The 21,513-nt window shown below is 43.4% G+C and overlaps 1 protein-coding gene across 5 annotated transcripts in view; it reads right to left on the bottom strand.

The window, feature by feature from the left end:
- Nucleotides 1-21,513, bottom strand: part of jmjd1cb (jumonji domain containing 1Cb) — a 115,082-nt gene that overhangs the window by 35,685 nt on the left and 57,884 nt on the right. For 4 of the 5 annotated variants that reach the window (XM_087837018.1, XM_087837017.1, XM_087837016.1 and 1 more), the window contains exon 3: nucleotides 6,998-7,111. In XM_087837018.1, the coding sequence (XP_087693144.1) occupies nucleotides 6,998-7,111 (114 nt within the window). Of the gene's footprint in view, nucleotides 1-6,997; nucleotides 7,112-14,777; nucleotides 15,563-21,513 lie in introns of those variants that run through there. The other variant, XM_087837019.1, reaches the window with a different exon arrangement.

The raw sequence follows: 21,513 nt of genomic DNA on the forward strand, positions 1-21,513 counted from the left end.
ACACACAGTCTCACAGCTCAGTCAGCAGCGTATGTGCACTACAGCTCGTGTAGTAACGATCCATCCTGAGACGTTCCAGAATAAAACAGATTATTGGTGTTTCAATCAAATAAGATGAGTCGGTCCTGATCCCGGTGACGGGCTGATACAGATCAGTAGCTGCTCTGATCTCGACACCTGAACAAGGAAAGAAAACATCTGAACGTTCTCTCCTATATGAAATCATCTATAATCTCCTCTATTGTTAATTACTGTTTACAAAACTGTGTGATAAGAACGGGGTGTGAGCACACGTCCGTGTACGTCTCCTTACAAAGAAAGAGTGGCAGGAGTCACAGAGGCTGAGGCTCAGCAGGAAGTGAGGCAGCTTTCATTTCACCTTCTCTTTCATCTCCTCGCCCCTCCCTCTCTGATCCTGCTGCAGTGCTCTACTTTCAAAACCTTTTTTAACTCCAAATTAAACCAGTGTAGCCTAAAAATAGCCCAGTGGAAAGCAGTGTGTCTCATATTCTAGAATTTGTCCTTCTGATGACTAATGACCTCTGTTAATAGACTGCTCTAACTCTTAATCCATCCCAATGAGCGCACACACTATTCACTGTGTGTGAACAGTGTGTGTGAACAGTGGGGTTATGATGTTGCCTGGTTTGTTGGTCAGTGTGAAGCTTCAAAACCTGCAATAATGTCTCCTCCTGACAGAGACAAGTACAGAGCCTCGCAGAGCACATCGTTTCATGCTGCAGCTACAGTTTAACTTATCCTTACACCCATACCTGTGAATATACCATGGATCAGGCCCAGTGTAGACGTGTTTACACACCACACAAATACACAGCTTAACCAAGGCAACAGGCTAATGCAACCAAGCTTGAAGCTAGCTTACATGAATATGAAAAAAGAGACATCATGGAGCAAAGATTTTGAGTAATGTGAAGACATTCAAAGGTTTGTCAAACCTGCACAAGTTAAAAATGTATCAACTTTTCACAAAATTGTATCCTGTGAGTCCATCTGCTGATTCTGGCAGCTTCATGATTCATCTTTGCTGGTATATGAAGTAGTGGGCCTGGAGAAATGTTCTGAAACTAACTCGAGTCCAGTTTCCTGATGGCAGTCAAAACTGAATGAATGATGTAAGCAAACGTCCAAAGCTTTTGTTCTGTCAGATCTGAGTGCTGACTCTATACTCGTGGTTTTACATACGCTGCATCATAGTCTCCCACACAAGTCTCAATCAGACACAGCAGGTGACTGTGCCACAGCACAGAGCAGCTTTTGTATCAGGAACACTGCAGGGCACAAAGCCAGAAACTTCTCTGAGGCTGTCAGCTGAACACTATTAAAATGGGTGTGTCAGCTGCTTGCTGCCTTCCTCCCCCAACAGTCACACTTCATGGAGGAAAACAAAGAAAACTTCTTAAGTTTGTAGCACAGAAGTGATCCTGCAATGTGAACAATACTGAAAGTCCTCATGACACCATCAAAGAGTCAGGCTGGCAACAGCTTCCATGAAACCCAATACTTGGTACTTTTCCAGCCAGATGTCCATTGGATGTTCCTGCTGAACTCCTAAATCCCATATCCCCTTCATCAGACTTTTCAAACTGAATCTACACTTAACAGATGAATCTGTATTTGGTGCTCTAGTAATAAATGTGGGGCAGCGGGACAGCATCTGTCCTGTGGTTTATATGACTCGGCTGTTTTGATGCTGGACTGATAAGCATGCTCACACTATGTACCTAAGCTCGCTCCTGTCCACTGTGTTTGTGCTGCTGAAGCATTTTAGGAGCATTTAATGATCACATGAAGTAAAGTTGTACTCTGCTGTACGTGAGAGTAGCAGAAAGCATCTCTGCAGAAAGGTGGAGCGACAGATCTGAAACACTCAGCGTGCATCGTTTGGTCAGATTGGTGAGTCAGCAATAACAGTTTATTATCTGGCTGCTGCTCTTCAGCTTCAGACCACAGTTTTCTAGTAACACACACACACACACACACACACACACACACACACACACACACACACACACACACACACACACACACACACACACACACACACACACACACACACACACACACACACACACACACAGCTGAGCAGCAGCCTGGGTTGGCCCACTAAACACTGACTTCATTGTGCCGTTTATGCCAAACAGATTGTAGTCCCCGCCCCCTCCCACTTTCTTCTTCCTGTCCAAAAATAAATAAATAAAACACTCTGAGGCTGCAGCGCAGAGAGAGAGACACGACTGTTTTTACTAAAGAACGGGGAGCTCTGTGTGAACATGAGTGATTTAAGAACAGAGGAATTTGCATTGTGTGTGTGTGTGTGTGTGTGTGTGTGCGTGTGTGTGTGTGTGTGTGTGTGTGTGTGTGTGTGTGTGCACTGCCCCCTCCAACCTGACACTCCTTCCTGTTTCAGTCAGCACTCATGTGGCAGACTGTGTAGTGTCAGTGTGTATATTGTAGTCATGTGGTTTATCATGAAGTGTGTATTCACAGCTCCAGATCGTGATGAGTTGTCTCAAAGCATTAACATTGAAAGGTAAAGACCTCTACGATCTGCTGCCACCAGCTGAGGGTGAGGGGAGGTCACCTGGTGACTCTAAATCCTCCACAGGTGTGGATGTGGACGCTCGTCTCTCTCCCCTGTGCCAGAGAGCTGATCTGTCCACAGAGCCTCTCGCCCTATGGCAGCTGGGACAAACTGCAGCCCCCGCGAGCCTGATAAAGATAAGCGGAGGAGCATGGATGGATTTACATGTGTAATTTTGATATGCTATATTTGCAGATTCAGTGGCCGTGTTGTTTACTCTAACAATCATGTACAGTGTGTGGAAATCTATAAAACAAATCAAATCACAACTCGGGGAACACGGCAGCAGCTGATTCAACTTCTGTCTGACTGCAAAGACACAATACATGTTGCTTTTTCTGACTTGGGTTAAATATGAACTTCTGCCCACTCGGTGCAGAACACAGTCTTCTCATTAGGTAGGCACTGAGGGGAACACGCTGTTCCAGCCAACATAATACAACAAGCTGCGTTCAGCTGCACAGCACTGACACACAAACACAAACCTCACCAAGCGCACACAGCACAAGTGTGCAAGCTTCAGTTACTCACTGTTTTGAAGCTACGGTGTCTGCTGTCAATCAGAGGACAGACTGCAGCTGCACAGCTTATGGTCATGTTCAGGTTTGGCAGAGTTACATGCAGCAGACAAACCTCGCTGCGCTGCACAGCCAGCGTCCCTCCACGGCTGCTGCATCCAACCTGATTATGCATGACTCATCTTTCATTAGCACGTTTCATTTGGTTACAATGTGTCCAAAATGTGCTCAAAATCAACTAATCGGACGTTCTTTTTCAGAGTAAAGAAATCCTCTTGATGAGAATCACTCACATAAAGGCAGCAGGGAGGTCTGCTCTCCATCGCTGTGAGCAGGTTAAGACAGGAAAGCCAGAAGGCTCATTTCAAATCAACATTCCTGCTTTAATGAGCCGTCTGTCCACAACAGAGATGAGACCGGTGTGGATGGAGCGTGGAGTACAGCAGGAACGACATGGCCATTTTCATCTCCACTCATTAAAGAAGAGGCACCAGCACTCAGCGGTGCCTCTTCTTTAAAAGTAACAAAGTACTGTGATTGTTTTTATTAAGGCTGTTTCAGTTTCATCTCATTTTTATAGGCTGCTTCTTTTTTCCAGCTACAGCCTTCAGGTGTTGCCACAGCAGCTCATTCACCTCCACCTCACCCTGTCCTCCGTGTCCTCCTCTGTCACTGCCCAGTAGCTCCACATTCATCACACTTTGTCCAGTACATCCCTGCTTTGACATGCCCAAACCGTCTCAGCCTGAACTGCCGCTCCGACGGACTCGTTTCTAATGCTGCTCACTCCATCTGAGCATCTTCAGCTCAGCCTCCTGTCTTTGTGTAAGAGCCTCATCAACACCTGCTTCTCTCGATCTAACTCTGTCTTGCTTCTAATGACTTTGATTTCTCTTCTCTGCCGTCTGCAAACATCATACTCCGCAGACACTCCTGCATGACCTCATCTGTCCATCAGCCCTGCAGACCAGAAGGGGCTCAAAGCAGATGCTGGTGTAATCACCTTTGCTCTTTAAATCCAGTAACAGTACACTTCTTCATGCATCCTCTCACTCATTATGTTTCCATCTGTATCCCTAATCTCTGCCTAGCCAGCTGATACAGGTCCCACTGTCTTTCCCTGCTATCCAGCCTCGCCTCACCTCTCTCTATGCCATACTCCTCGTCTCCCAGTGCTCCTGTCTACTGTCTACATCTCCCTGACTTTTCTTTACTAACTCTAAACCGCGGCTCTTGCTCTGTAGGCTCCAGAGGAAGAAGTTGGTAATGAGATCAAACACCTTCCTGGCAGCTCCCCTCACCACTTCAGCAGGACTTTATCAGTCATCTGGTGACTCTTCCACTCATCGCCCGGCTCAAATCTTCCCCTGACCAACATTCTTTCTTCGTTAGTTTCCACCATTTAATCCCAGCCTTTTGTCTTAGTTCACTTCCTCGTCTTGATTTCCAAACTCATCCTACAAACTAGCCCCTGACACGAGCCAGCTACACGAAAATCATGCTTCTGAGAATCATGACGTCCACCTGTGTGTACGTTCATCCACTTTTACACGTCACCCTATACTGACCACAGCCTTTTCACAACATCCACTGCCCTCCTTATCGACCCAACACCATCTAATCATCCTCTGTTTATGGGCAGCTGTAGCCCAGGAGGTAGAGCGGGACCATCGACCCACTGAAAGGTAAGTCTGCATGCCCAATGTTCTTAGGCAGAAGACCAACCTGTTATGATAACAGTCTCACTCTGTCAGTGTAATCATAGAAAGCACTTTAAACAAGTGCTTGAATGAATGGATGAATGAGGCTGTTTACTTCCTGTGCCTACGCGTCCAACGAGCTGCAGTCACCGATTTCTACTCACTACCACTTTATCAGCTCACTCCAGAATGTCTGTTTCTTCTGACACCTATGAGGAATACATCCTGACATTCAGCCTTAGATTCATGATCGTATCTGACGCTCTTCACCTCCACACACTACAACCCGATCAGTGGATCAGTGGATCAGTCCTCCACTCCTCCAGTCCAGAGCCTACTTCCCTGCTATTCAGATGTACATCCAACTGAACACCCATCATAATCGCTGAAGGACACATTTCTTCATTAAACATGACAAACTGTGGATTTTAAACTGTGGGTCAAACAAAACCAGGTGTTACTGAAGTGTACTGTATGGTTTTCATCATCAAGGCTCCTGCCTGGGTGTTGCAAACACACTGACCCATTATTGGCCTACAATAGATGGATATCAGACATATATCAGCTTCTATCTGCAGTGTGTGTTTGTGTGTTAACGTAACAGCAGACCACTCAAAGCTTGCTATCAGTAAGATGGAAGCACACCATACGCACGTGTTTTGGGAGTGCCTGAAACTGCATAATTTTTGGAAGAACGTGACTCTTGTAATAGGCAATATCTTGGGCTATCAATTACCACACAATTTTAAAACTGTATATCTTGGGAATATTAGAGAGTATGTTATGTACGACGACTTGTATTTGACAAAAATCCTGTTGATAGCTGCAAAGAAAACTATAACAAGAAACTGGTACAAACTGGATCCGCCTTCTTCAAAAGACTGGTTAAATATTGTTGGAGAAATCTATGCAATGGAAAAAATGACTTACATTCTCAGATTAAAGGAAGATATTTTTGTTGCTAAGTGGGAGAAGTGGACATTATATGGCACCAGGGAAAATTAATGAACGAACAAAACATTTAAGGTCTATAACTCTGTATATCTATTGATGCTTGCCCGTACAAAAGTACGTATATAAGCTGGAGTATGTATGCTGCAGAGTAAAGGCAGGTATGCATACAGTAATTGATTAGAATTGGCACCCACACCTTTTGTTCGCTTTAGTTCTGTTTGTTTTGACTGTGTGTTTGCATGGTTATTTCTCCTGTAATTCAATACATGTCTGTGTTTAAACTGTGACAAAACTATCAATAAAAATTACAGTGTCAAAAAAAAAAAGCTTGCTATCAGCACGAGTGCACTTGGGATTCGACACGTTCCTGTTAAGTGTTTCTGCAGACAAACAAACATGAAACTAGCATCAAAAACATTTAACACTGTTCAACCTCCAGGTGTACAGGTGAGATGCTCACTGTTCCCAGGAGCTCTTTATGTTTTTACTACTAACTAACCAGTCTGTGTTAATCTGTGTTAAAGGGCCACCTGTCTCTGCTCCACTCTTCCCAACAAGCTTCTCACCGACAGAAATGCAGGACAAAAGTTCAGGAGATGAACAAGCGTCACAAACGTGCCACCCGCACACCTGGCAGGGTGACCACAGGAAACACTGTGTTTGATGATGATGGATCGGTGCAGACACTCACATTATTCTAAAGGGTTAAAGTCCTGTGTGTGTCCACACACGTATGTGTTTGTCACATGTGGAGAGTGAATAGAAAGCAAATAATAACTGTGATACATGATTGCATCAGCAGGGAAATCCTTACAAGCTTATCAAGCTGTTTCCTTTTACTATGACCACGGTCGATTTCATCACCGTCCGTGGCACCGCTCTGAGTGCAGTGACGTACTAGAAACTACGAGAAGACGCTAAATTCTGCTTTTAGGTTAGTAGTGCCAAGTGCAGTGACTCATGCAACAAAAAAATACGTCTGATAAATTTGTTTAATATCACGAATAAGTGTGATCACAGCCAGAGGAGGAATGAAACAGAAATTCATCTCGAGGATTTTTGTTTTTACCCGACTTTGAGACATTTTAATGAAAGTATGTGCGGAAAAGCAAATATCTCCAAATAGAAAAGCTTAAGTGTAACTGTAATCTTTTCAATCTCTGCATAATCAAAACAGCAAACACCAACACTGAGATGAAAAAAGCTCATCCAGCTGTGAGTACCTGGTACGGATGGTAGGCCGAGTGGTCTGACAGGAAGTCCAGCTGTCGGTTCAATAAGAACTCCACTGCTGTCACCGACGACAACAGGCGCTCCCCCACCACCGGCTTAAATGTCTGTAAAGAAAACACATCACAGTCAACAGCTGCAGTTTTACGGTGGAGACGTCACCAGAGTATATTTAGATCTCAGCGTTTCTACAATACATTTTAGGTACGATTCATTTTGGAGCTGCAGCTAATGGCACGAAATCAGATGTCAGAGATGTAGGAAGAGGAAACGGGGAGTCCGAGAGACAAATACCAGAGCTATGGAAAAGATTAGAGGGAGGAAAAGCACGAGCGGAGACGTGATGAAGAGAGACAGAGACGCAGAGCAGGGCGCCGAAGACGAGCTCCAGAGTGATGAATAAATTAATGAGCAGAGGAAGTCTGACAGTTGAAAGGCAGCACGCTCCACTTTGATGTTACCACTTCTACACAAAGACACGCACACGCTCTCCGACAATGTCAGCCTACGGCTCAGCTGCTGCGCAGAGAGCGGCTGCATCCCGTTAAATAGTATTTATAGAAATATATACGTTTATGTTCCAGTGCCTGACGTCAGTCGAGCAGTCACAAAACTAAATGGATAAATGAAAGAACGTCACAGCTGTGGACGAGCGCACGTTTGTGCTGCTGTGGCTTCATGGTTACATAACGAGGCCAGTCTGGTGGAGAGATTAGAGGTGAAACCATGGCTACTGTGAAGCTCTCCTCCCAAACACACACCCACAGGAGGCAGAAGGGTTAGGCTCTATTTCTGTCCACGCAGATCATATTTCCAGCATTTACTAGCAGAATGCAATTGCTAGCATTGTATGTATTTAAGAGGGTTAGGGTTACAAATGTCACTAGTGTCCAGGATGTCAGACATCATCAGCATTTCTGGCCAGCAGGGTCTATCCAGGGCTTCTCTGGACCCTGGTGATGCAGGTTTACCCAGGTCCAACAAGCAGCTCTGCTGTTTCTAGTCTCGCTTGTTTTTTCTGCAACTCTGCTGGATTTACAAGATCGTCTCCAGCTGATCTTAGAAAGAAGAAGTCAGTAGCAGGAAACATGTCATCTGTATCTCAAATTCACAATCAAATTATTATTTAACAAAATCAATGGCCAACACATTAGTCGGGACATTTTATGAAGTAAGGTACAGGAAATGATTTGCAACATACTAGTTTCTAAAGAACCAAAACTGCCCAGCGTGCACCGTCAGGTTGTTTAAAGGACGCAACAGAAGGTTAAACCTTTCACACTTATGTTTCATTATCACCACAAATGTCTTCAGAAACATCCACAGCTATGTGCATGTCCTCTCTTTGGTCTCTGTCCTTTGCCCCACTGCTTCAGTATCTGTCTGTGGACGCCTCCATGACTGCAGCATTTAGCAACATAGGGCAACAGTAGAGGAAATGCAAAGGTTATATGCAATCCACAGGTGCAAGGCTGATAAGTCACGGTACTCTCAACAGCTGATTGTGAAAGAAAATTTCACAACGTCGCTTGTGCCAGTGTAGCTCAGCGGGTGAGCAGCAACCACAGAGCAGAGTCCTGGGTTCGAGTCTGTCTTCCTCTCTCTCGTCCTCGTCACTATGTAATTAAGGCAAATGCCAAAAAAACGATATTTAATTTTTCCATTTCAGGTTGATTCAAGACGAACAGTTCTGAAAGCTGGGCCATCGAAAATGAACATCGAGCCCAAATTCAGGTCTCAAAACGTACATCAGTCTTTTCTGTGTTCAGGTGAGTGTTTACCCACTGAGTCACTTCCACACACACAGAACTAGGGCTGCCACGATTACGTCGACTATCAAAATCGTCGACGACTGATTTAATAGTCGACGCGTCGTTTGAAGCTTTGTAAGATCCCAAAAGACGCAGGAATAAGTAGTAGGATTTAAGAGTGTAATAACGGACTGAAACAGAAGATGGCAGCACTGCATGTACAAGGATGCCAGCTGCCGTTAAACCCCGAAGAAGAAGAAGCTGCGTCCCAGAATTCATAGCGCAGCCCAGCTCAGTTTCCAACAATGGTGGCAGCTAGTTAGTTTTAATATTACTCTTATTATTCTTTCTGGGTCACAAAATAAGCGTTTAACATATTTTCAGGCGAGTATGTAACTGTGTAAACTTCAAATATCTGCTCAGTTTATCAAGACACCACATATTTTCAAAAGCGCTCCGACGTTTTCGGAGACGTCTGTTAGCCACTAGCTCGATAGTTAGCCAGGGGCTAGGCTCACTAGAGCCGTGAGAACACCGGACTCCCGGCTTCAAACCCACCGCCGTCTGTCCCTACTCAGGTTAAACATGATATATAAGTCACTTAGATAACTTAAAAATGTTATTGTTTGACTTTTTTTCAGTCTTTTATTTGTTCCTGAGTAAATCGGTTTGGCTGAGATTAAAGTTATAGTTTTTACACAGCTGAATAAACTTCAAGCAGACAGCTGATTATCAGAAGTGTGAGATGCTGGAGAATATACTCCGGTGTCCTGTTATATTTTAGATAGCAAGGAGTTTATTAAACTTCACCAAAACAATCTGCAAATTTCATTAAAATTTAATAAACTATCATCTTGTCTTTATTTTTAGTTAGCACATACCTTACACACTTAAAGCTGTAAGCTAATGATAGTTATATAAGAGCAGATGCTGCTGGTGCAATAAGCTGTACGTTTTACGTCCAATGGATGATGATCTGATTAGTCGATTAATTGCAAAAATAATCGGTGACTAGTCGACTAATAAAATAATCGTTTGTGGCAGCCCTACACAGAACCCATGGAAAGGTTTTATAAACAGATACAGAAGCTGTCCTACACATCAAAAGTTATGCTTGGTCCATTTTTATAAATAACACTGGAATCACAAACTTCACCAAATTATATTTGAAATAACATTTTTGACTTCCATCAATTAGAAAAAACAAAAACAAGAAGTAAAGATAAAATGATTTTTTCTACGTTCCACTTCACCACGATGGGTTTGGCTCGTAAAACAAATCCAGCTGCTCTCTAAGATGAAACTCAGGGCCTGGTGTTCATGCATTTAGTCCAGGTCATGGAGAAAAAACACTTTGTCCTCCAAAGTGTCTAAAGACAACAATTAATACAAAAATGAGTTTATTGAAAAATGAACAAATGCTTGAGTCATAAAAACATGACGAGATTATGTTTTTAAATCATCAGTGGTAAATAACTGAGACTTATAACTGCTGGATTAAGATAAGTTCTTAAATAAACCTTGATCGTCTCCCTCTGAAAGGACTTCAGCTCCTCCATCTTCTTAAAGACACTGCACACTGATTCAAGACAGGCACACACACACACACTGAGGTCCTTATATTTAGAGGTAAAAATACAATGAAAACTCTCGGGGAACCGGAACATCTCAGGAGAACAGACGCGGCACAGCGGCATGCTGGGAAAGCAGATCAGTCCCCGCGAGCACAAAGACATTTCCTCTGCTGCTGTGTGTCTATAATTGACAGAAGTTCAATCGATTGTAAAGGAGAATGAAGAGGAGATTATGAGCTCATGCCTCGCTAAGAAACCTCAAGAGGTTACCACACGCAAGCTTCAAGGAAGCCACTGCCTCATCAAAGACAGAGCGAGAACGAGCATCAGAAAAAGAGTGCATCAAATTAAAACACACATGAGCAGTTTCCTCTCGACTCCTCCGTATCAATAAGATATGCAGTGAACCATCAGAGCGTCCTGACTGCTCAGCCAGGGGCCAGAACGCCACGGCACGTGCAAACATCCCTCACTCAGTGAATCGTGCTGACAGACACTGACAGATGCACATATGCATTCGAACATTTGGTGTTTAGTGAGTCTCATTAAAGTTGTTTGTGTTACTGTTTTTAGCACTGAAGGGTCAATGTCAACATAAATGCACTCAGAGTGTTCTTCTGTGTACAGCGGGCACATTATGACACTGCGGTGCTATAGAATACTGCTGACTGTACGAGTGCTGAATAAACAAACTTATGATCACTTACAGATCTCCTCATCTGCTTTGATCACGTGACACATGCATGCATACTGAAGTGTTTTTTAGCAGCTGCAAACGTCCAGCTGGGAGCTCTGGGAACACTGTGCAGGGTTGTTACAGCTGAGATATTGTGTATCAGAGCAACTAAAGTATGTGTGGAAGTGAGATGTTACAAAGGGCCCTCGATGACTGCGAGTTACCCGATGAACCCACGAAGAGTGAGACGTTCTTTAACCGGCTGACTATACTGTGCATGGACAGTATAGTTTGATAATTTCACAAACTATACTGTCGCTGTCAACAATTATTCTAAATGTCATTACATAACTCAAAAGCAGCGTAGTGCAAAGCTGGGTTTGCACCAGTACTGTCCCACATTACAGCTACAGAGGTGCATCTCTGCTGCAGACTGCTGCTGTTCTATGGTGCAGTGGTTTTGTCTGCCTGCATTTCTCTCTGCTTATGTGCAGCCTACAGACCTACACAGACATGCTTCTGTGCAGTCTGTCATAGCTTGAGCCTGCACAGGTTTTATTTATAGTTATTATTATTGTAGGGTCTACCTTACAATATAAAGCACCTTGAGGCCACTGTTGTTGTGATTTGGCGCTGTGTAAATAAAGCTGAAACTCTTCTCCTGTTCACCAGGAACAGGAATCACTGAGCTGAACGTTAGCCGGGTTGCTTTTCTGGCAGCCTTCAGCCTTTCTGTATTTTCAGTTCAAGTGTTTATCGTTTCCTCTTGATAATAATAATCAGTAGGTTCTCTACTGGCTTCAGGTTAGGCACGGTGGTTGGCCAATCAAGCACAGTCTCATGGTCAGCCAATCACTGGTAGTAGTTGTGGCACTTTGACCAGCTCGTCAGCAGAGGGAAACATGAAATGCTCTAAACGTTCCTGGCAGATGGCTGCGCTGTCTTTGACTTTGATGAGACATAGTGGACCAATCAGCATCAACGAAGCGCATGATACAGCATCTCAAATCATCACAGACTGTAACCTGCACAGCGTCCCGCGTTTATCGCGCGAGTTACGTTCTAAAAATAACCCACGATCATCAGCAAAGTCAGCTTTATTTTCTACAATTATTCTAGAAGTGTTAAGGCTGTAAAACCTCACTACACACTTTATACACTCAGACAGGCAGGAACATTTTCACACGTTTGTCTCTTGTTTAAACTCAGAGTTCAAACATTCGTGGAAAAATAAGTTCAGTATTATATTATAATCTAAAAAGTACAGTAACTTCTAGGACTGGGCCATATCATACCGGTAATACCAGTATAATGTTGGGCAACGATAAGAAAATGAGATATCGCGATAGAATATGGGTAAAACACGCATGCGCAGTGCCTTTGTTTACATACGCACATGGCGGAAAAATCATGGCGGCGATGGAGAATGAGAAGAGCGAAAGTGGATCGTTGAGTGAAACAGATGAACCTGAACTGGTTTGTAAAAATGCTGCAACTTCACTGGTGTGGAACTGGTTTAGCTTTCGTCTGTCAGATACACAACAAAGCACTATTTTTGGTAGAGCATGCTAGCGGGCCGTCGGTATTACCGAAACGATTTTATGTGCACGGCGCTCGAAAATCTGTCAAATGTTTCAGTGCAACTTTGCTAAGCTACGAAGCCGCACCGCTTGATGGATTGTTGGAGCATTACGGCTATCGTAGGCGGAGCCTCGCGGAGTGATACGTGCTGTGCTTCAACATAATGTTACCGTATTGTGTGTGTATAACCTCTTTTTAAGTGTTGTGGATGTTATACATGGTTATGCTGAGGATATGTCGGCCAGTTTCCACTGGAAATGTCTTTTGGTTAAACTGTCAGCAAAGAATCTGCATTTGCACTGTTAAATTTTCATATAACTTTAATGCACATAAAAAACAGCTGCTTGTTTAAGTGAAAATACATTTATGTTTTATTTTTGCACTAATAAAGTTGTGGAGTTGTAAAGTATTTTGTTTCGCATCAATTATATCGTTATTGCAAATTTTAAATATATATCGCGATAAATATTTTTGGCCATATTGCCCTGCTCTAGTAACTTCTACCTGTCTTTATCATCGTCCTCTGCCTTTGGGTGCTCCCACAGGAGCCTTTGCAAAACGTTTCATCGACAGAAAACAAACATACAGCACTTCAGAGTCACGCTGCTGGGATCGAAGATTTATGTCAATTTGACAAGCTGGACGCACTCTGACCTGTACAGGAGACACAGCACGAGACTGATTGACTATGGTCTACAGCCAATCAGGACGCAGAACACATGTGCTGTAAAAAAACAAAAAAAACTGCAAAATCGACAAAAATAATCCGCAAAAGAGCAAAGCTGCGAAAGGTGAACTGTGTTATAGCGAAGGGCCGCTGTACTTCAAAGAATCTTCCTCCACCGGGGACAATACGGCACAACTGTGCTCTATACGACCGCACAAACAACACAGACATGATTCTACCTGAAACATGAAATGACCTTTAAATCCAAATGAGGCTCAACTGTAAGTGAAAACCTCTCTTATATCAGAGATTTATTCTCCCATGGTGTTGAAAGCAAACGAGCAATAACAACATCGTCTGTAGGTTCTCTAACGAACACAAGAGCGCGTCGGGCACTTTTCATGTTTGCGATGTCTAAAAACGCAAAAGATTGATACGATTTGTGAATCTGATCTTGGTGCAGTGCTGCACTGATGAGCGGTGTTGTCTAAGTGGGTCACACACACAACGCTTTCCACTCCAGAAATCCACAGGCTGTGTTCACAGCTACTCATTACTTTGATGGTAGATGACTGGAGTTATCAAACCAAACTGCTGTCGTACATGTAATGAACCGTTTACCTCAGCGGCTGGAGGCCGAGGCCTGTCTGTCAATCAGGCCCAGAACAACGACACGACTTTGACACTCATTACATGTGCCCTGCAATTTGATACAAGGACGACAAATGCAACATTGCAGAATCTCACAGCGTCTAATAAATTGTAGAATTTATTATATAAAATTATTTCTATAATAGTTTCTAATAAACTCCTTTCATGCTTTGGCTGGATTTCACCTTTAGCTCTTTAAGCTGCCTCATCATTACTGTCTTAAACATCCACAGCGATGTGCTAATCTGATTCTCTGGTAGTTCTGGAGAAGCAAACAGGATCAGCCGGTCCTGGATCAGCCGATCCTGGATCAGCCGGTCCTGGATCAGCCGGTCCTGGATCAGCCGGTCCTGGATCAGCCGGTCCTGGATCAGCCAGCTGAGAGAGGGAGCTGCCTACATGCTCCCAGTTTGTCTCACGGATTAAATTCTCACTTCTTCCAACTGCGATTTCTGTCCGAGTTCACAAAAACAAATGAAATTGCTGCTAAACACATTTTAGTACGAGTAGTTCCCACTGACCAGTATCCCATGTGATTCTGGATCAATACATCATTTTATATTTGTTCATTACAGCTCTAATGGTAGCTTCTGCTCCACAGCAGTCATCACACATGTAGGACGGGCAAAGTACGTGACATTTTTTTGACAAGCGAAGGTAGAGAAAGCAGCTCTCCAACACACAAACACCCCAGAAGTCAACATCTAGGACGGAGCAGCATTCCCAGAATAGAAGCTGTGGGTAGTTTTCACAGTTCACAGCCAGTACGTGTTACTCAAATGCGTTACCTCATCAATCAAACTCGGCCTGCTTCAAAATGTAAACCACAACAGTTCTTCGGAAACAGCAGAGGATAAAAAACCGTAACGTTACCTCTGTCCTCCGTGTCCAAACTAACACTGAGAGGCGATGGCTTTGGAGAAAAACTCGCTTTGATCCAGCAACCGGGGCCGAGACAGGAAGAAAGAAGAGAAAAGGATGACGAAGTGAAAAAGAACGGGCGAGGAAGAGCAACAGAGTGCGGTTTCCTCCTGTGGTAAGAAGAGACAGATGGCCGAGAGGGAGCGAGCAGAGCGGAGGACTAGCTACACAGCCGACATTTTAACTGCTGCTGACGCAAGGAGGGAGAGAGATGAGAGGGAGGGAGGGAGGGACCGAGGCAGGGCCGGCTGACACACACTTCCTCTCTCGCTCGCTCTGTGTGACGCAGGACTGTCCTATTTCCTCACAGCGCTCTTTGACTGACTGTCTTTCACTTTCTCCCCTTTCAGATTGCTCCCTCTCCACTGACCCGCCTCACTTCTGCTCCTCCACTTCCTTCCCCTTCAGCGCCGTTCAATACAAGTTTACTGACAGCCGTGTGTTTACACAATGACAACATAGCAGGAAGGAGACAATACTACGTGCGCCATTACTCCTGCTATTATTAGCAACTCCATTCAGTGTTATTAGCAAGCGGCTAAATTCACCAGATGCTGGCAAAATGTTGCATCGAGTTGCTGTAGTAGATCTAACGTGTAGGAAAGTGACTGTTTGTGCTCAGAGGAGACAGCAGCAACTACCCCGTTACCTTCCCTCCCTCAGGGCTGCTTAATATTTGAGCTCATAACGGCAAAACGACAGCTGCCAAATGTGCCACTGATCTACAGTATTCACGTAGAAACAACGAGCGTTTAGAAAATGAGCTTTTTTGGCCTTCCTGCCTGGTGATTTAAACACGATGTGACTGAACAAGTTTACTTGAACTCTTTAATGATTACAGTGTTTCTTACATCTTAAATGACTCCATTCCTCCTTATACACACAAGACAAAATCAATAAAATACAGTTATCCAGTGTTTAATGATGAAACTCCAGCAGCCAGCCTCACTCATCCCTCTGTGCTGATAAACCTGATTGGAGTGTTTGAAAAGCCTCATTTAGTCAGAGTAAGCAATCAGCTGTTCAGTGACGATCGCGTCTAAAACCCTGGAGAGAAAGAGATGTTTAGAAATGGGACCAAAGAATGAGGGTCAAAGAGGTTGTTTTTATTCAATAGGTTGCATGATTGCACTGTTTAAAACAAAACAAGGACAGAACAGATGAAGCACTCTACCTTTCTGCAGGAGGAGCGATTAACTCTATAAAAATGTCCCTAAACTTTATCAACTTAGATAGTCACTTATCTCAGTTTATATGGAGCAAGAAACAACCACGGATAAGGACAGAAACCCTGCAGCTACCTCAGACAATCAGTGGCCCTTCCAAACTTTCTACACTATTACTGGGCAGCAAATATTCGGCCATTGCTTTACTGGGTGAATGGAGCAGATTCGGTTGGGTAGCTCTGGAGGAGAGCTCAACTAAACAAAGCTCTACAGGTTATTCATTCATTTCTAATCTGGAATTCAAAAGAGCCGTTAATCTTCCTGAGCTGTGCTTGCTGCTCCAATAAGGACAGCCGCCTGTTTACACCGTCAGTTAGACACAAAGCATTGGACGGCTGGCTGCAGTCAACGGGAGATAACGGGTTTGCTTCCTTTGCAGAGTCGTCTCAAAAGTTTCAGCTTTTTTTAAGATATTTGCAGATTAGATGTTTTGTCTCATCTAATCCTGGATGTTAACCTTCAGCTTCTCCAATGGACATGAGCTCCGTCATTTAAAGTATCAGACTTGAAAAGAAAATTGGAACAGATCCTGGGTGAAATGTGTTTAATGAATCCAGGTTGACTTTCTTAGAGGGCCTTAAACACAGATGGGAGGCAACCTGGGACAAACACCAGAGACAACTTGGCTACAGGTTTTAAGATCATCTCCACCTCATCAGTGTCTCTTAGGCACAATATCGTCTCCACTGGTCTAAGGACAAACTTTCAAGCATCAAGACTGATGTGGACCCAGCTCCGTCCACAAAGTCTCCAAAGTTACATGCAGTTCAATCTTTGAGACCCACCAACCCCTCTGATTTCACTGATACGCGTGAATCGAACACGACTGCGTCCTCCTCTTTGCTGGCCAGAAGACCGACTCTGACCAGGTGGGAGAACCCCAACATTTGGGAAGTGGGTTAGAGACGTGATGAGACGATTAGGTTCACCATCAGAGGCTGTGCTGGAAAATCCCAAGGTTCCTGGCAACCATTCATCAGTTATGTTGAGAATATGTCAGCCTGTGATATGGTTTCATGATTATGTTGTGTTTGATGTGTATATATGATCTGTGCACACCCCGAGTATATATCAATGTTTGATCTGGTCTCATGGGGAGGGAAGCGGTGGGAGCAACGCTGCACGTTTACCTGCGTACGTTTACCTGCGTACGTTTACCTGCGTACGTTTACCTGCGTACGTTTACCTGCGTACGTTTACCTGCGTACGTTTACCTGCGTACGTTTGTGTTTAGCTGCTGGAAGAATAATAAAAAGAGCTGGATGAAGAAGAAGATGAGCGCCCCGATGCTGAACCCACCCACAGCATCACACTTTTATCAGCTGACCACAAACCAGATTTAGTCATCTGGTTTGTGGTCAGCAGGTTTATCCTCTACCACTGTAACAGCACACACACTGGTCCATCTAACACACACTCACAGAGACACAGACACACACATTAAATCTTGTACAACAACCAACCAAAAACTGAAACAACTAAATCAAACAGCGCTGCCAACACATCCAGGTGTGCAGCAGGAACAGTGTAACTGTACTTTCTGTTTCTCCGCTTTACTAAACATGTGTGGTGTGGTTATCACTCATCAGAGCGAGTGGACTGAACGGCTTCAGCAAAAGGAGACAAACGTTTCATCTGCACGACATAAAGGTAAGCTCTAATTACACACGCACACACAGACCCACAGGAGGCAGGAGATTACACTCGCCCTGCTCCATCTGCTCAGGGAGGGGAGGGGCTTTTTATTGACCCAATTTCAACCAAAACTGCATCTGACGCGGTTGACTGGTTCTTCTCCAGGCTGGCTAACAAGCCTACAAGCAAGGCACGAGGCCCCGACTGTTTCAGGTCTGTGCATGCAGACGCACAAACACACACATGCTGAGTGGAAGGACAGTAAAGGCAGAGCTAGAGTCAGCTTTCAAAGGAGACACACACACACACACACACACACACACACACACTCCTTTGTTCTCCTGTCATGATGAACTGAGCCAGTACAGTTGCCAGATAACAAGAATGCCTGCTGATACTCATTTGTGTGTGTGTGTGTGTGTGTGTGTGTGTGTGTGTTTTGCAGAGTGGGCAACTGTTGCTAGGTAACATAGCATGACTTGAGCAGTCTGTAGCAGGAAGGAGTCAAACAAAGATCGAACACACACACGTTCATTCATTTTGGACGACCTCTCATATCAGACACTCCGTCCTGTCTTTGTTCTTTGTCTAAAAACTGTGGTAAAATAAAACAAAACAACTGTTGTCTTTATTCTCTCAGTGATATGGGAAAGTTTAAGTGTGTTTTGATAGAGATATGGTGAGTTTTGCAGAGTTAGTGATGGAAAAAAAGAAGCTTAAAGCCAAGAAAAACTTCAACAGACTCATGAAACATGTAACATGTAGACATTAGTGCAACATGTACGATTCAAAACATTTGACCAACATTACAATTAAAAAATCAGATTCAGATTCAGCATTTTCTTAAACTTCATTCTTCATGAAGATGATTCATCTGCAGGGCTCACACAGAAACAGACTTCAGAAGTAACGCTCCAGTGTCGTGAAGGAACAGCACTAATAAACAACGACTTTAGAGCGCACTTTATAAATGTGCCTCCAGATTTCTGTCATAAATCACAACAAGATTAGTCCGTTTAAACAATGTTTCAACACAAACTTACTACTTTTACCTGTTTCATTACCTCCATCTCATTATTTCACCACTAACATGCTGTGCAAAAAGCCTTTATGTCTTTAAGTCTTTATATTTTGCTATAGAAATGTGGAAAACTGTTAGTTATCAAAGTATGTGTCGTGTAAGTAGTCTTCAGAAAAATGACATCCATCTATCTCTCTATACACACACACGTTTACCTTCCTTACCCCACCAACCAGCCACTCTCCCCTCCCTCGTGTATCATGTGGCCAACAGATTTCACTAGATCTTTGAAGGCAGTCTGCAGTGAGGCTCTTTAATGAGTTCACACAGCTCCTGGTAGATACAGAGATGATGTAATAGCTGGATCAGAGATGCAACAGAGGGTTTAATGTGTTTAATGTGAACTGTGAGAGGCTGAGCAGACAGACGCACAGCCCAGGACGACTAAGACTCTTAAGAACATCAGTCCCTGTCTCACCCTTTAAACACCGGTCTGTCTCTCAGTCTCTGTCTCGCTCCCTGCTGGATCTCTGTGCTGTCAGATGTGTTTTCGTGTCAGAGCTGGAGGAGCTCGCAGCACAACTGTACCAAATAAATCAAAACATGTCACAGCTGGATGACGGAGCTAATAACTGCTTTTTAAGGGCTAAACTGTAACCACGTATGCCAACGAACACAAAGATAGTTCAGCTGAAAGCCTTTATGTGCATGTGTGTGTGGTTCAAGATGGCTGATATCAGGCCCATGTGTGCCAAGAGGCCATGTAACAGGATTGCTTCATTATTTCCTCTGCTGTTGTGTAACGCTGGCGTTTAGCTTCAGTAACAGGGTGGTGTCAGTGGAGGGGTGTGGTGGGCAGGGTGGAGGGTGCAGTGTGTCACTGTGGAGGAGCCAGAACAGTACAAACCTGTGTGTGTGTGTGTGTGTGTGTGTGTGTGTTGATGGACTTTCCTACTACAGTACTGCAGAAACTTAAATTTTGCACCAATCAGGTGCATTTTCACTCAGATGTTTCCGTCTACCTTTATTTGCATTTACTTTTTTAAATCTTCTGTATAATGTCTTTAAAGTGTCTCCTCTTCCACAATGTGACAGTCCAGTCACGTTTCCCTGTTTCTAACTCTGTTAACACAAACAAACTGACAGCTGGGTTACATAACTGAGGCCAAACGCAGCTTCTGAGCAGCTTCAGTCACACTGAGTGAAGCTGCGCTGGTGCTGCTCAGGTAGAGCAGACACGTGCTGAACCAGTCAATTTACCACGTAACTTATTCAAAGACAATCAACACCTTCCACTACACCAGTTTAAGAGTCGGACACTGTCTGGACAACATGTCTATGATTTCCCCATCAAACACTGTGGACGCCACAAACTCCCTCTGTGATGTAAATGCACAGATCCTGGCCCAGTCCTCAGGGACGGTGCTGTGACAGTGGACTCTCCCCACCTGCCTTAGGCCATCCACGACAGCGCCAGCTCCCAACATCCTGGTGTAAACTGTCTCAGGGACTACAGACCAGCGGCTCTAACAACAATCAAAAGCCCTGAGAGGCTGAACTACAAGTTCAGTCGACACACTCTGAAAGCAAACACACTGAAAACCAACAACATAACAAATCTATGCAATACTATTCACTGTCATTTATTATTTACACAGAAACTTTTAGAGAACTATTATGGTCATTTTGATTTTCTTTAGTTGAGACAAAAAACTAAAACCTTGACAGTTAAAACATCACAGAGTGAAAGGACACAAAGACACGGTGGCACTAACGAGCTCCAGCCAAAGCTCAGTGCAAAACCAGGAAGTAAGCATGACCTCGGCAAAGAGGCCGACACACAGGTGATGACGAGCATGACCACGAAATGTTAGTGAGATTCAGCACCTTACAGTAATGTGAAATGTGCAGGTGCTCAGGCCAAATACACTACAGGGCTGCCCAGTTACTGTCATTTACAGTGACCTCTGATCAGCTTCAAATGATAAAACCTAGAAAGCCCATAAATCCTCTTTTGAAGCAATTAATATATAATATATAATATATATATATATATATATATATATATATATATATATATATATATATATATATATATATATATATATATATTATATATTATATATATAATATATAATATATAATATATAATATATATATATATATATATATATATTATATATTATATATATAATATATAATATATAATATATAATATATATATATATATATATATATATATATATATATATATATTATATATGTACTACAGTTAAGCTGGAGCTTTCCTTCATCTTGCTTCATCTCCTTCAAGAGACAAACCAAACAGAGAACAACACCACCTCAGCTCAGGCCTGACGGAGGAAACAACAGTTGTTTCTTGGACGTGTTGAGCCCAATAAAGCACAATGAAAAATAAAATCAGTCCTGGCCTTACTGAGGCTTTGGGCTGTTTGCATTTCCAGCCTCTGCTTTGAGCAGCAGACTGAACATTTGCATAGAAACAGGTGGATGGAAATGTGCTGTGGTTAACACGACGCTCTCTCCTGTCAGGTACATCGAAAATATTTGAGATATTTCTGTGCAATATCCCTCTGCTTATTATTATCACTATCATCATCATTATTATTATTATTATTATTCTATCACTGTAGAATTCAACAGCTCTGTTTGTTTACTTGGTTCTGTGATTTTTGTAAACTTCAAACTTCAGTCAGCAGAACAGCTGAGATAATCCGTCCACACTACGAGGTTAGTCATTCATATACTGCTGCATGGGCTGGAGTTACATGAAGGGTTTAAACAC

This window comes from Neolamprologus brichardi, unplaced genomic scaffold, assembly GCF_056152115.1.
Source record: "Neolamprologus brichardi isolate AB-2024 unplaced genomic scaffold, ASM5615211v1 NODE_ptg000038l+_length_1369362_cov_1, whole genome shotgun sequence".
Taxonomy (NCBI): domain Eukaryota; kingdom Metazoa; phylum Chordata; class Actinopteri; order Cichliformes; family Cichlidae; genus Neolamprologus; species Neolamprologus brichardi.